The sequence below is a fragment of the Malaclemys terrapin genome, chromosome 2, assembly GCF_027887155.1.
Source record: "Malaclemys terrapin pileata isolate rMalTer1 chromosome 2, rMalTer1.hap1, whole genome shotgun sequence".
NCBI lineage: Eukaryota > Metazoa > Chordata > Testudines > Emydidae > Malaclemys > Malaclemys terrapin.
In genome coordinates this window covers 152,059,228-152,076,126 of record NC_071506.1, presented here as the reverse complement: position 1 = coordinate 152,076,126, position 16,899 = coordinate 152,059,228, and the positions used below count along the sequence as shown (strand labels likewise).

Here is a 16,899-nt window from a genome sequence, read left to right as displayed (position 1 = left end):
CAAGAGAGTCTAAAGAAAGCTTATTTACTCTTTATGTGGCAAAAATCACTTTGTAGGGTCAAGGGTACACAGTGAAGATTGCACTGGACAGTTCAAATATGAAAAAAGGAGCCTCTTATTTGAAAACGACTGAATCAGAGTTGAAAACCAGTTTAGAAAATGTTCTTGGACAAATTCAGGGGTGACTTGGAAAGTGGTGTAGATTTGTTACTGTAGATCTACTTAGACACTAACACTGGTAGGGTCTCAGTTGCTCTAAGCTACATGCTGAGAAGCTAGAAAGTAGGGTGAAGGCTGCCTTAATTTATGCCTTCTTCCAAATCCTTGATGTGTAAACTACTGTACACTAATTTAGCAGTATTAGGAGTGTTAGGAAGAATGAATTATACCACCTTACACGTCACCTCTGCAGTTTGTCCCAATGAGTTCAGATGTCTCTACTGTCAAAATATTTTGTGAAGTTCCACTCACCTTCTGTTTACCCATATGTATTCCTGTAATCCAAATAGTGGATGTAAAATATTTTCCTATTGTGCTTGTTGCATTTCCAGGTAGGCTGGAGTGCAGCTTAGTGCACACAAAAACCTAATGCTCATGAACAAATTACCTGTCTCTTTGAAGATTTTCTCATCAGGCGGTACCACCGAGCAGAGGCTATTCAGGACTAGGGTACCCAATTTCAGGGCATTCTTCTCGGAGCTCTTATAGTAGTCCAAAGAATTGTGCGTTAAAACAAACCAGCGCTTCTTCAGCTTTAGTGAAGACATCTTTGGGCTGTTTTTTACTTCTTTGTGTAACCATCCTGTTAAATAGACACCCCATGAATTAAACCTTTTCATGGAATTAGGCAAAGCTGTGGTTAACTTTTGGCAGCTTAGACTTTTTAAAAAAATGATTAATACAATTTATGAAAGTATCACTAAGTATAGCCAAGTCCTCTTTTTAAATACCTTTTGTTTAAGTTAACAGTATCAAATTAACTCCCAAGAAAAGGTGAGGTTTAAATAACTACATACTATCTATACTGGGACTTCTCAAACTTTAATGGCATGAACCACCTTTTTATTAAAAAGACTGACTCGTGGACACCCTTCCCCATCCATTCACAATCACAAAACATCCTTGTGGAAGCTACAGCAACTGTTTACAGGGAAGAGTGATATTAAGAAAGTCTGACTGTGTTTTTAGTAGTATCCCTTGAGTTACCAGCAGGAAACAAAGCCAGCAGCATGTGACCAGCGAGCTCTCTGCAGACCACCAGCAAGTGCTTTACAGACCACAGTTTGGGAACCACTTATCTATACAATTCAACTCCTCTGGTTTGCTTTCCCATTAATTCTTACCCCTCACTATGAATTCTTGCCCCTCCACTCTGGTATCTCCCTTTGATCTCTGCAGCAGTGTTATCCAGTGGTGCATCTCCTCAGGGGTGTCAGCATTACAGTGGAGAACACGATTAGCAGTGATGATCACAAATGAATTGGGTCTATGGAAAAAAACGAAGGTGGAAAAACCCATACAGTAAATATAACTACTGTTTGCACCACAACTAAATGACTGACTTACCTCACTTGCCATAAGCATAAACATTTCCCTCTTGTTTGTATTTTATATTCAGACAAGTGTTCCTCACTTCTGCACCATTTATTTCAAGAACTCTAGCCCTATAAAATGTTAAGCTTTTAAAAAAGACTGTTTAAAATAAGAGATGGGTTTGTACCAAATGCTGGGTCTATGCAGCCCTGAACTTTGGGGAAACTTATATCCAGACTTTGCCCCATCTTTATATCAGCCCAACATAAGATCCTTCCCCACTCCAACAACAACAACAACAAAAACCACCTTGAAGTTTGGCTCTGGATCCAAACTTTGTAGTTCATGGTCATCTCCATTTAAAGTGTTTGCTTCAGTAGCTACTTTAGCTAAAACCAACTATAATTTACGAAGATTTATAATGAAGCAGCATGTGAACACAGATCCCTTTATTTTTAATACAATGCAATTAAGGCAGCAGAGTCTCTTTTTTAATGAGATTTTGGCTTTCATCCAATCCTACCCCAGGATTCACTGAGGCACCAGCAAATTGACCTGCTGGCCTAAGATCACACGAGTGGACTGTCTTGGTGGCTCTAAATGGATTAGATTCTACTGTTGTGCTCTTCTGTCTCCACAAGCCATGTACTTTGAACTCTTTAGACCCTTTTTCTCCGCAAGATACAGCTCGCAAGAATTATATCAGAAAGCCTTTATCAGGGCCCATGCCGTTTTGGGATGCATAAGCAGGTCCTCAGCATCAAGCAGGAAGATAACAGACTTTCACTTTACAGTTCTAGTGAGAAGACATTAGGAATATTGCACTCAGTTCTGGACATTTTAATGGCAAAATTATTTGGAGACAATTCAGAGAAGAGCAGCAAAAAATAGTTAAGAGGCTTTCACCCTGTTGATTGATGCACATGCTGACCCAAACAAGAGAGACTGTTTGTGCCAGGCAAGTCAGCAAAACCCACACTAGAACTGATGCAGATCCTTCCCCACCCATTTCATACATTATGTTGGAAAATCTCAATTTTGGCACTATCAAAAAGGAAAGGCAGTGAAATAGTTTCATGTGCAAAATATGGAGATCAGTGTAAAAAAATGTCAAATTTTAGAAGAGGAAACATCCACCCCAGCCAAAAATGGCAGTGGAACTTACCTATCTGGGTTGTCAGAAGCACACACAGAATCAATCAGTCCAACATCCAGTGTGCCCTGTGCAACAAAAACCCAACCAAAAAAAGATGCAGACATTTCAATATCACTAAAATATATTATTCAATACATTACTTTTAGGTATAAGCAAAACTGGGAATTACTTTGCATACTTTGGTTATGCAAAACTATATAGATCTAGGTGCCAATTTCTTCTAACCACTAAAATTTAGGGGAAAGGGAACAGGGGTTTCAGATAAACAGATCAGCTTTAGTTACATTCACTGCAAAGCAAGTTAAAAAACAACTTCTATTTTTCTGAGTTTCACAACCCAGTTGCAATTTTGACCTAATTTACAATACCCTAGTGAACTAACCATCACACAGCATAGAACCTTGGGAAGCCAACTTCAAACAGAAATCTAGACTTTTATTTTCTTTTGTTTCCTTGTTAGCACTCTCTAAACTGAATGGGTTAAATCTGCCCCCCAGTTATATGTTCTGTAAAAATAACCAACGGAAATGTTCCAATATTTTTTTTAAAATTAACATAGTTGTATTTTTTAATTTAATCAAACAAGCATGCCTTTCCAGTACTTTAACCCAAAGTACTGCACTACTATGTTGGAGCATGAAAATTTCATAGGGAAACTGACTAGAAAAAAAGTGAAACCAATTACACCTCTACCTCGATATAATGCTGGCCTCGGGAGCCAAAAAATCTTACCGCGTTATAGGTGAAACCGCGTTATATCGAACTTGCTTTGATCCACCGGAGTACGCAGCCCCGCCCCCCCCCAGAGCACTGCTTTACCGCATTATAGCCGAATTTGTGTTATATCGGGTCGCATTATATCAGGGTAGAGGTGTAATATATTTTCTTTTCTCAAGGACAGTGAAATGCAAAATAAAGAGACTATAAGTAGTAAAAAGGAAATTTAGATTAATAAAAGAAATGTTAACCTCTAGATATTGGCTTTAACTCCCTGGGGCAGGGTCTATCTTCTCAGTGTGTGTGTGTGTGTGTGTGTGTGTGTGTGTGTGTGTGTGTGTGTGTGTGTGTGTGTGTGTGTGTGTGTGTGTGTGTGTGTGTGTGTGTAAAGTGCCTAACACAATGGGGCCCTCTAGCCACTACCACAAATATGTTTATAACATAAACAAGGAAATTTGTGTCTGATTTTCAGAGGTGTTCAACCCCTGTCACAATCAGGCCCTTTGTTTTCTAAAAATGTAGGCTTCTCTGCCTTTAAATTTTGACTCACCACAGCATTCTGTGGGTTTGCCTGCTCATCATGCATCTCCTGGATCTCCTGTTCTGTGGAAGCATTGACCTGACTCAGCACGCTGAACCACTGGCTGCAAAAGAGAAAGCCAAACACCAACATGACAAAAGGCTCACACCCAAGAAACCTCTATCACATTTGTGGCCAGTAGAAAAGCAACAGGTTCTACAGGTTTCCTGAACTGCCTCAGAAAGGATCTCTGTTCTCAGCACTCAAAAAAACAGCAAGCCTCTGTGCAGTCAGTTCAAATAATGACAGAATCCCAGAAGAAATAACCAGCAGGGCCGTCCCTAGCTATTCAAGGGCCCGACGCAGCCCCCTCCGCGGGGGCGGGGGGGCTGGCTTGGGAGACGGGGGAGAACTGCCCCCCAGCACTCACTGGCGGCATGGCTGGGACCAGATTGCTGCACTTCCCGCTGCCCGTGAGTGCAGGCCCGGGCCTGCTGCAGTCCTCTGGGACGGAGCAGGGGTGGGAAGAGGCGGGACTGGGGCTGGAGCAGCATGCAGCTGCACAGGGCACCAGGAAATTTGGTGCCCCAAATTTCCTGGTGCCCTACGCAGCTGCGTACTTTGCATATGGGTAGGGTCGGCCCTGATAACCAGAATATCCTTGAATACCCCCTCTGCCCCAAGGTTTTTTTCCTAGATCTCCAATAACAACTCCCTTTACACCATTCCATTTTAAGGTAAATACTCTTTATTAACACAAGGTATCTCTCAAGAATTGACTGTAATCCCACTGAAGCCCTTCTATGACCTGGATGTACCCAAACATACAGCAAACAGTTCAGCTGGAATAGATACATTAGTAATCTGCACATTTTGTTTGTTTGTTTTAAAACACTGGACGTTCACACCTCAAATGATTCCCTAAATCCTGATGTAATAATGTTGTGATTGGACATTTCTTATTACTATACATCTGAAAAAGGGAGTGTTTATATAATCTCGTATTTAAGTCCTCTGTGCACGTGGCATGGGAAGGGGGAGGACAAAAAACTCCCCACACATTACTTTTGCTTGTAGTCAGCAGCAAGGCAAAAATCAGTCTGCACTAGGCTGCTTTGGAAGGAAGCACTGAAGATGGGCCAGTGTCAATTTATTCCAATCCAGTGGTCAGGTATCCCCAAATAGCTGGCAGGTGGTGGAGCAGGAGTTGCTATTCCAAACTGTAATCCTGAGTAGCAATTACAGAAGGGTTGAACTTCAGCCACGTGGTCTGCCTTTGGGATATATTTCATCTACTTCTAGTCCCTGTACAGTTAGAACCCGATTACCTTGTGCAATCCCACTGAAATATGAGCACTGAACTTGGCCAGTTCTGCAGGTTTCCTGAATGTCATTCTTTGAGATATTAACTTGCCATTCTAAAGATACTTACCCTAGGGCCAAGTTTCAAAGGGCCTCATCCCAGCCTCTAAAACTGCATCTTCACACTTTTTGCAACTGCAGAAGTTGTGTATACATGAACATTTTCTATGCAAAATTGTGGGTTTAAGTTTAGAGGCCTCTTTGAAACAACTGCCTACATTCATGGATCCTCTGCCCACACATACATAATTGAAAACTGTGGTGTTTAGGAAATGCCAGGTTTCCACACCCATACACATCTGGAAACTGGATTTCTGGTAACAGTTCTAGAGAGACTAAGTGGTTAAAACAGCATCACAACAGCCAGGGCTTTAGTACCCTGCCTAACTTCTTCCACAAATGTAACGTTTTAATTAGTAACAGCTATAAAAACTTCAGTATTTAGGAAATGGGGAATGAATGAGAGTGCTGGATCTGATCCAGACCCTATGGCAGTAGGAAAGAAGCTGAGAATAGGGTTATGGTCCTTTATATACCTCTGCATGAAAAAATCTAGATCCACATCAGACACTGGCTCTGTACCTGCATCCTGAGGGTGCAGGTGCCCTAGCAACTGAGATTGGCACAGGGCAATTCTTGAAGGAGAGCTGCCAAGTTTCATGTGAAACCATTCAAACCTAGGATGTGTCTCACATGGTTTCTACTCACAGTCATAAATCAGCCCAGGTTTACTCAAAACTCATGTTGATCAAAAGTTGCGCAAGCCTTTTCCTTAACTTGGCCTGAAATTTAGTTTGTGACAAAATCTGAAAGCAGGCAAAACGGTTTCATTATGGAAGCCTGGCCCAGTTCTAATCCAGTGTCTATTAGCTCTCAAACAGCTCCCCGGTCAATGCTCAGAATGACACAGATTCCAGAGAGCATCACCTCCAGCCCTCCCTTGCTGGAGGGAGTATTGACACTAGGAGGGCCCCTCTGAAGAGGGAGGGAAAGGTTCAGCTCTTAAAGGATCCTAAACCCAAAATATTCCCATAGATTATAAACAGTGATTCATCTTTCCTTTCCTTTCCAGATTCTGACCCACAGGTATTTTATTTAAAATCCAATGTATTAATTAAATCATATCAAAGAAGCCAGACCTCATATTATAAGCCACCTACTAACCTTTTATTATACAACAGCTAATGTGGGCACATAGTAGTATTTTTAAAAAGAGTGATCGAAGTTTCACTTCAAGTACAAGTAGTGTACATATTTTCCTAAAATATTTTTTAGAAATTACTTAGTTCAAAATGAATGAAAACCCTGCACCTGGGTGAAAGGAAGATGGCAGCTCAGCTCTACAGTTCCCAAGTTAATGATTGGGTCTCAGAGGATCAGCTAACCCCCAAACTGTTTGTTTGCATGCCTGTGCCCCTTCTCTCCACACCAGAACAATGCAAAGAAAACAATAAGTACAAAATGTGTGGTATTTCCATCCCATGTGTGAGATTAACCTGCATAGGGAACATTACACAGACCTCAGACCATTTCATTCAATGTCCCTGCTCCAACTCAGGCAGAGTGGGGATTTGAAGACACTCATGTGGAGTGTGGGAGACCTAACCATTGGGCTATTTTAAGCATTCTGGGATGGACACACACACACCCCATCTGAAAAACTCCCAATCTGGTCGCTCCCAGCTGTCTTTTATGTGAGGCCCAATCCAGTAGGTGTGGTCACCCCACAGGTAAGATAAATGGAGATAAGGTCAGGCTTGACAAAGCCCTGGCTGGGATGATTTAGTTGGGAATTGGTCCTGCTTTGAGCAGGGGGTTGGACTAGATGACCTCCTGAGGTCCCTTCCAACCCTGATATTCTATGATTCTATGAAATGCCTAGCTTGTGAATCCCACCAGGCCTGGCTTAGGCATGACCTAGGATGCTGCACAGCTCAGCGGGATCAGAAATTAGGTGATATTGCACATCTCCTGGTAGAAACTTAGGCACCTAGGGAACTCTCCTGGTAGAAACTTAGGCGTCTACATAGTTAGGTGGCAGCTGAGTGGGGTTATCAGGATCTCAGTGGAGTCTAAATATTGGACTTAGGTACCTACGTCCCTTGTGGATCTAGCATTAAGTAACTTGGATGAGGCCACAGTGTAAAAATACCCACATATCCTCACTTCTCGTCCTGGGAGTCCAGCTCAGTGGGCAGTGTAAGATTTAAAAATAACCTTAATTATTTATTTTCTTACATCATTTACAAAAACATAAGCATACAAATGTAATAGACAAGTATGTTATTGTCACTCAGCAATTGCAGGTAGTTTTTTTAATTCAGATTTTTGGATTTGGAATATAATAGAGCTAGCAGCATTAACTTGCTCCTAGCCCTTAAGACTATGGTTAGCAATTTTTCCTTGCTGCTGCCAAGGATCCGTCTCAGATTCTGAGACCTTTAACAGCTGAGCAGATGGAGATCATGTGCTTTGATCTAAATACCACAGTCTTCTCATTTGTGAATGTGAGTGCACTCCTCTGAATTACAGTGACCATGTGAAATCTCACATATGAAAAGATTTTAGGCTCTAATCCTGCAAAGAGAACAGTGTAGGAGCCTGCCAGACCAGGGCCTTATTTCAGACAGCCTACAGTGGATCATATGGATTGCATCAGTTTTTTAAGCAGGTGAAGAAGGGCCTGAGAAGCACAAAAAGCAGAGAGAGAAGTGGCCAAAGGAAATGACCCTGTACAGGCAAGAGAATATTAAAGGTGTCACAGGGAGCAGGCATGGCCGAATCCTCGTTATCGCAGCATTGTTGATCTGGCTCTTTTCTGTACCACGCTGCCATTGGCAGCCTCTGGTGGCTGTAATCTCCAACTGCCTCACAAGATCTTTCAAAGGGGATTAAATGCAGTGTGTTTAATACTGCTGGCCAATACCTTCAGAGATCGCATGTAGAAGACAGTCAATACATTGCTGCTGTTGCAAGAGTTAGAATGATATGGAGAAGAAGAGCTTAATGATTCTCTTACCTAGCATCCTCAGGAGAGTCAGCAATCAAGTGGTAGATCCTGTCGGCCATTACTATATCAATCCCATTTTCTTTACCGGTATTATCAACAATCTCTCTGAAATGGATGCAAATGCCAGAATTAAAGCTAGAGAGACACCCCATGCACAGTGAATATGCCCTTCTAGTGAGCGGCTTAGACACTCTAATATTTCAGAATAATATTTACTTGTTTTACCCTGATTTACTTGAGATATGTAATGCAGACTCCTGTTACTTAAACATTATCAATTCACCAAAACAACATTTGTCATGGCCATTGTCCAAGTTACCCAAGTTTAAAGCACTATGAATATTTACTTTTTAAAGTGGTCTTTTTTCCCACCTGTAAGTATTTATTTTTTAAATGACAACAACAAAGAAAAACCTTACTAAGAGCTACAAGAGGGGGAAGAGAGTCATCTCTCAAAAAAGAACCAGTGTTGAGGAAAGGAACATAAGGTCTTACTCTGACTCCTTAAAATATTCAAGGGGTTGCTGAAGATGCCAGAAATGCAGGCCAAGATTTTCAAACGTAACAGCATTTTGTCTGTCAGTTTTTGGGTGCCCAGTTTAAGATATATTAAAGGGGCCTGGTTTCCAGGAAGTGCTGAGTACCCACCCTCTGAAAACCAACCCTTTTGAGGTGTCTCAAGTCAGACATGGAAATATCAAGGCCCTCAAAATACCACAAGTCATTTTTCAAAATCTTGCCCTGTGTGTTTAAAGCAATACACAAACTTTGGTTATTTCCATGTACTGCTAAGCATTTCCCAAGGCTTAAATGGTAATTTTTGGCTTTTTGTCCCCCCTGCCCAGTTTCTATCTTAAGCTTATTTTTCCCCTTGTTAATTAACCAACACTCTTCTCATAAATCTCTTTCCTATCACAACACATGACATTTCTGATCTACCTTTGTTATCCATGTACAGATAAAAAAAATTAAAAAGCAATTTTAAATGTAAGAGAAAAAAATGATTCCATATTTTGTCCTTTTCCAGAATTTTACTTTCCTCCTCCTTACTAGGATATTACCCTAGTATTTGCCTTTTAAATAATATAAGTGAAGTAGCAGATTTCATTCTCTTTGAGTAAAGCTCGGATGCTTTAGGAATCTGCTCACTGATTACATAAACCCCTTAAATTTTAATTCCACTGCCTAGAAACTACACTTTATTTTTTGCTCCACGTAGACCTTTTCAGATACAAGCTCCTTTTTGTTATTCTATGTTTATAAATGTTCAGTTATTGATTAGAAAAATCTGAAGAGTTCAGTTTAGCTTTAAACATCTTCTTTGAGGTTCATCTTTAAAAGAGAGTGGATAATGGATGAATTCATCAAAAAGCTTTTTAAGATGACCTTTAGTGAAACAATATTCTGATATAATGTAGCAACAAGAAATCTGGATTTTGGTAGACATCATAGTAAGGACTATCATAACTAAGGCTACATTTTAGTCACTGGTTTTTTTTTAGTAAAAGTCATGGACAGGTCACAGGCAGTAAACAAAAATTCACGGCCTGTGACCTTTACTATATACCCCTGACTAAAACTGGGGGGGGGGGGGGGGGGGGGGGGGGGGGGGGGGGGAGAGAGAGAGGGCGGCTCGGGAGGGTGGCCCTGAGGGCGCCGTGGCGTGTGTGTGTGTCATGGCCTGGGGGGTACCGTGGGTGCTGGAGAGGGGGTCGCAGCTGGAGAGGGGCGTGCCGTGGGTGCTTGGGGGGGGGGGGGGGGGAGTTGCATTGTGGCCGGGGGGGGGCAGACTTCCTACCTAGCTCCTGGGAAGCGACAACCCCAGCTTCTAGCTCCACGTGCTGCCTCCGCCCCCCCCCCCCCCCCCCCCGAGGTAAGCACCATCCTGCACCCCGACCCCCAGCTCAGGCTCCCACACCCAAACTCTTGCTGTTGGTGGGCAGGGGGGCCTGGCCCACGGGCTGCCCAAGCTGCTCAGGTGGCCCCCGGGCCAGGCGCACCAACCACTGCAGAAGTCACAGAAAGACCTCTGTGACAAACACGGAGCCTTAGTCATAACCGATATGGTGTATGTGAATATCGAATTCAAGAGTAACAAAAGGCTAGCTGTAAGAATCCAGGACCTATATTCATGGATTTACTATGTCAGTAGCTGCCCATTACTACTATTGTGACAGATCTGTACATGCTCAAAGGGCCTGATCCAAAGCCCACTGAAGTCAATGGGGATCCCATTGACTTCAGTAGGCCCTGGATCAAGCCCAAAGAGCAGACAGAGAGCAGCCACTTCCACAAAGAAAACTTGACGGAGCTTTGATTTAGGTTAAAAATAAGTTAGTAGTAATAAAATACAAATGATAGGCAGAGAACAGGAACAAGGTGTTGTAACCAATCCTAACATACATTAGCAAAGCCATGTGGGGAAAATTACACGCACTTCCACACAGAACTGAGACTAGCCAGCACTATCAGTCTTCCATCTTCATACCCACTTAGGAACCTCCCTACCCCCAAACCTATAAGATGTACTGAAATTTTAGAAGAGAAAGCAAAGACATTTTCACATAGAAAATCTTTTTTTCAAACATGCCTTCAGAGGCTTGGAATTGTGAAACACGTGGAACTATCTGCACCTGATAACAGTATATACGCCCACTCCTACATTGTTAAAGTGCTGTGTGGGAGTTTTAGTAACTTGATTCCAATTAAAGTCAATGTTGGTTAAAGCCCCAAACAGTTTTGTGAAAATGTACTTCCTAGTGACTGAAAGCATTTTGATTAATTATAAGAATATGGTATAGTGTGGAGAGATGGTAGCCTCTCCACAGTTAAGGTTGTAACCAGATTCCATTATAAAGCCCTCTTTTAATCACCATATAATTTTAGAAAACTGATTTGGCCAGGAAATTAGTACATTTATATTAAAGGTAAAGGAAAATGTATGTGTGGTAACAGGCCTCCCTGAGAAGACATCTGACTGTGACTCATGGTAGATTAAAAATTACTAAGACTAAAGGCTAGACAATACTTCTTTCACCTTCTTCATTCCAGGTCTCCCTGTGGTTGAAGACTTGACAGCATGTCTCAAACTGTCCTGAGTGACTACTAAATAAGTAGGGCTGGGCTTTTCAAACATGCTCACTGTTGGTCTGACTGCGGTAAGACCTCAGCTGACTTGAACTGGAGTCAAGTTAGGCCAGTGCTGAGTACTTTCACACACACACACAAACATGTACGAATGCATGGAAGTTGAGGGCACTCAGCACCCTTCAGGGTTGAATCCTGACAGGTGTTTATGTAAAGCTCTGTCCAACCAAAATGCACATCTAAACCTACCTGGCTGTTCGGATTTGAATGGTGCCCTTCAGCTTTTCTTCACTGTCATTTTCAAAGTACATGAGCCTGGATTGTCTGAGGACAAACCAGCGTTTCTTCCAGTTCCTTCTGGAAAGCGTAGATGATCCACCCCCCTTTTTGTGCAGCCAGCCCTGTTTGAGAGCTTCTTGCTTGGAACGGAACCATAGAAAGGTCTCGTCTTTCAAGACACACCAGCGTCGCTTCCATGTGTTCATTAAACCGCCTGGCAGAAAAGAGAGAGGATTAGCTTAAAAGGTTACATTAAAAATAAACAACAAAAAACACCAATCCAAAAAATTTAATCCCCTGCATATGTCTATCTCGAAGAAACTAAGAAATAAGTAATCTTTATTTATAATGAAATCAAGAGACTGAATCAACACTGACGATGGGAAGGTGTTAACCAATCAGTGAAGTGACAATATCACTGCCTTTCTGTTATACGGTGACCAGATGTCCTGATTTTATAGGAACAGTCCCGATTTTGGGGTCTAGTACCCTTCACCCCCATCCTGATTTTTCACATTTGCTGTCTGGTCACCCTATTCTGTTATGAGTCATGAGACTGAAGACCTCATTTTCATATACCCTAAGGCCACCTCACACTGTTGTGGCAATGTAAAACAGCTTTAAAGTGGGTGAACGGTGTAAACAGGCCTTACTGTAAATGAGAATTAGGCCCCGAGTAGTTTATCCCAACAAAAGCAATGCTAACACCAGAATTTAATACATATTCAAACTTACAAAAAACCTCCTAAACATTTAAGGTTGCTATAATAATGGCAAATAATGGCAAACTCAAAACCACCAGAGCTGGTACAGCTGAGGAAACAGAATTTACCAGGGAAACTGGTAAACTATTGCTGCTTTAACTATACAAGCACAGTTAAAGCACCATAACTTCCATAGTGTGGGTGCAGTTATACCTGTATAATAGTGCTTATACCGATATAGCTTATTATGGTTTGGGAAACAAAATAAGTGATACCAGAACTAATTGCAACCCCACTAGGATTTTATTAATATAAATACATTGGCAAAAAACCCATCCCCCAATCAACACAGTTACAGTAATAAAACTTTTGAGGGTAGGCCAGGCCACAACATAAAGCCATTCTGCATACATCACCTTTTCACACATACACACCCACTCACAAATACCTCACCATCTCTATATGAATCAGCCACAGTCGTCGTGCTGACACAAACTCAGATAACCTTAACTCTGTCCACTGTAGGATGGACATGTTCCTGGAGGATATTTACTCATTAATTTAATTGGGATTTATGTCTGATATGCCCTCTGGAACTTTAACTGGTTTTAAGGATTTATTTTTGGGGGGTGGATGTATATTTGTAATATTGGATTTGTGAACAGAATGATGTTGTGATTAGTAAGGAGAATTGCTGTGGTGTTGAATGGTTTATAGAGTAATTGTCATTGTTGTTAGAGGGGAGAGCTACAGCAAATTTTTGAATTTTTGCGGGTCATGTAAGTTCCCACGGCTTCTTACGTGAGGGCACTATGTTGATAAACCAGATATATGGAATAGAATACAACCTATAGGCTGCTGCCCCTCATCTGCTGGGAAAACGAAGAATCAGAACAAAAAAACTCCTGAATATATTCTTTCCTAAATCTCTCGTAGTACTTTGTAATATAGTCTTCTTTTGGATTACTGATCCTAAGCCCACTGAAAGACTCCTATTGACTTCAGAGTAGTCTCTGGCACTGGCCCCTAGAACACTGCATGTCAGAATGTTTTTATTTATCTATTTAGATTGTAAGGTCCTTGGGTCAGGGATAGTCTCTCCTTTACCTCTGGTACAACCTAGCTTTTTAGGCTGTCTTGCCACTCTATAAGACATATCCAATGTTCAGTTGTTCACTAGTCAGTGAAGATGTTATGTCAAATGAATGCGGACTATAAAAGGTAATGAAGCTGAGCTGCGCAGTCCATGTCCCTTTGCAAAAGAGGAACTATCTGAAATCTGCCTGATACAGGACATTGCAATCAGAGCTTAAGTTGAGAATGGCTCTCTCCAGGTCATTCTCTCACCCCTTAAAGAAATCATAAAACAGCAAGCAGTACTGAAGTGGAGTTGTAATCCTTAAAAGGGGAAAATACTAGAGAGATTTCTGAACATTTTGGTTCTTTAACCAGCTCTGGTCGGCTTTGTACCTTTCATGTATAAAAAGCTGTGGAAGTAGGGCAGGCTGACACAACTGTAGACCGAATCCCTCCGATAGGAAAGTTCGTCATCTGTATCAAACCTGGAGTCAAAGTCTTCTTCACTGTCTTCAAACTGTGGAAGAAAGGGAAGAAAGGTGAAACGAGCAGCCAGGAAGCACAGTGTGTCAACAAACGTTAACTGCCTCTAATATAGGATGGAGCTTACACCAGAATGGCTAATGGCTGCAGAATAAAAACATTTTAAGAAAAAGCAAAGTTTAGATTTTTATACAGTAGATTTTTTTGAAGTCTGATACCATAACATTTTGTGCCTTGTTCTATGGCACATGCTCCGTGGTCAGGTATGTATTGCACAACAGAATAAGGGGGATGGGTGGGGAGAGGAGAGAAACACAGATGAAAAAACAATGAGGAGTCCTTGTGGCACCTTAGAGACTAACAAATTTATTTGGGAATAAGCTTTCGTGGGCTACAAACCACTTCATCAGATGATGCGAAGTGGGTTTTAGCCCACGAAAGCTTATGCCCAAATAAATTTGTTAGTCTCTAAGTTGCCACAAGGACTCCTCATTGTTTTTGCTGATACAGACTAACAAGACTACCACTCTGAAACCTGTCACACATGAAAAACGTAACCCTACCCACTTCTCAAACAGCTCTTGGAGGATCTTTACCATCTCCATACCCTTCCAGCTGGGAACATAATGTTTCCCATTGTAGTTATTATCCTCATTGATAGTAGTCCCCAGGTTGCTCCCGTGGGGAAGGGAAGGTGCTGTGGGGACAAAAAAGGGGGGCCAGAGTAGACAGTGTTGCTGGGAACAAGGCTCTTTCTTCTCCCAATTCCCATTGTGGGCAGACTTTCAGTCTATTTATTATCTTCTCCAGGGCTGACAATTTCATTTTGGAGCTGTCAGTCAGGAATACAGGGTGGGATTTTCAAAAATAGCTAAGTGAGTTTGTTGCTTAACTTCTAGTGGCATAACTAACTCACTTAAGCTTGTTTGAAATGCCTCCCACTATGTTGAACAGTGTGGCCCATTCAGGCATCCCATCTGAGAAAGAAGCCCCCTACCTCGTCTGGAACATTGGCAAAGTCACTGCCTCCTCAAATATTATGCCCCAGAGCCTGATGGCCCTTCATGCACATGTATATCTGAATTTAATCCTTACGGTCTAATCCTAAGGAGAACAGAGCTTTCACCATTCCCACTGAAGTCAAAGGAAGCTCCGCGTGCTCAGCAGCTCACACTCTGCACTTGGTGTATAATTAGCCCTACTATCTATATATAACAGCTTTACAGCTGTTAAGGGGAGTTATCCTTTTGAAGGGTGCGACTGGTGTATACTACCCTCCTCCCACCCCTCAAGGCCTGTATGTAACACTCAACTTAGAAGGTTTTCAAAAAGGAAAATCTACAGAGTATCCTTAGGTATGGGGCAAGTTCCCCTCCCATCCACCCAGCCCTTAAATATTCAGAGGTTTGCCAAGTTCCTGATCTGGGTTCATATACAGACAACCATGTAGGGGATGGGGGACAGAAAGAGTCTTCAGTCTATACTGTTGAAATGTAGCAGGATGAAACATGTAATTGTTCACTCATTCTCTGAGGTGGGAAATTGGTCACTAGGTATTCTAGGCAAAGCTGGTATGGAAAAGTTCCCAAATAGCACGACACGAGCTAATTCCCTAATGTCAGGGAGGGAAAAGGCACCAGAGTTTACTTCTTCCCTGTAACACATTCCTATCTGGAGAGATCCCCAGGTCCTAATCCTCTGCCCAAAAACTGTTCCATGTCCAGGGCCGCCCAGAGGATTCAGGGGGCCTGGAGTCTTCGGGGCACTTCGGCGGCAGGTCGCGGAGTGAGTGAAGGACCTGCTGCCAAACTGCCGCCGAAGACCCGGAGCGGAAGGAGCCCTCGCCGCCGAATTGCCGCTGAAGTCCCAGAGTGGAAGAAGCTCCGGGTCTTCGGCAGCAGGTCCTTCACTCGCTCCGGATGTGTTCGGCGGCATTGAAGGACCTGCCGCCAAAAACTCTTGTGGGGGCCCCTGAAAACTCTCATGGGGGCCCTGTGGGGCCTGGGGCAAATTGCCTCACTTGCCCCCCCATCCTCCCCGGGCAGTCCTGTCCATGTCTCCTGAAGACTGCTCTTGTCCAGCAGAGGAAGAGACTTCCCCAGAAGATAAGCTGATGAACAAACAAACCTCCCATAATTAGTCAAATAAATACCAACCTATTCCTAGGGCAACAGCAGTCAAAACAAGAGTAAAAATAACTCGTATTGTATTGCATTGCCTGAAATATAACAGTCTGAGATATTTTAGTGCTGCTTCTGCCCTCAGAGTCAGTCAATATTTGTATGTTTTCATGGTTGCTCAAACACGCTATAGGTTCTAGTCCCTTTATTCTCCCAACCATAAATCTTTTGGGTGTATATTTGGTAGATGAAACCAAGTTCTTTCAAGAGATTTATGGTTGGAAGAATAAAAGGACTGAAAGCCTACCACGGGTTTGAGCAACAGCCCTGAAGAAGAGCCTTCAACAAAGGAGAAAAGTGCCCCAAGAATTCACATTCAATAATATGAACATTTGATATCATATGATAGTTACTTTTGACAAAGAAAGGTTTTGTGGATCTAGTTTCTCAAGGCTTTTTGCAAACAGTTGATTCAATACTATTCTATCCTGTATATATAGTTGAATCTTCTTACAATGAATTCACTCCTCTTCCCCATATAAGAACTGCACTTAGACTGTGTCCTAATCCAGGCATGGAACTCCCGATTGAAATTAATGGGAAGTTCTGCATCAAAATTGATAGGATATAACCCTGTAACCAGAGATTCCTCTAACTAGGAATGCAATTCACACATCTAATTGGTCTGGGGATTTCTAGTACACCCATCCCAATGGTATCTAGTTGCCAGTAGATAACTATGTCCAAGTTCAGTGTAATCAAGGTCAAGCTATATATAACGCACGCACGTATTTATAGGAACAGACACAGCTACTGGATTTGGTACTTCTACCATTCAAGGAAAAATTTAA

At 42.2% G+C, this 16,899-nt stretch overlaps 1 protein-coding gene across 2 annotated transcripts in view; it reads right to left on the bottom strand.

The window, feature by feature from the left end:
• The window catches only part of MYO10 (myosin X), a 245,183-nt gene that overhangs the window by 18,100 nt on the left and 210,184 nt on the right, over positions 1-16,899 (bottom strand). For both annotated transcript variants that reach the window (XM_054017900.1, XM_054017901.1), the window contains exons 25-31: positions 13,839-13,962; positions 11,635-11,878; positions 8,308-8,403; positions 3,957-4,050; positions 2,699-2,754; positions 1,344-1,486; positions 608-802 (exon numbers count right to left, since the gene is read on the bottom strand). In XM_054017900.1, coding sequence (XP_053873875.1) covers positions 608-802; positions 1,344-1,486; positions 2,699-2,754; positions 3,957-4,050; positions 8,308-8,403; positions 11,635-11,878; positions 13,839-13,962 — 952 coding nt within the window. The remainder of the gene's footprint in view (positions 1-607; positions 803-1,343; positions 1,487-2,698; positions 2,755-3,956; positions 4,051-8,307; positions 8,404-11,634; positions 11,879-13,838; positions 13,963-16,899) is intronic.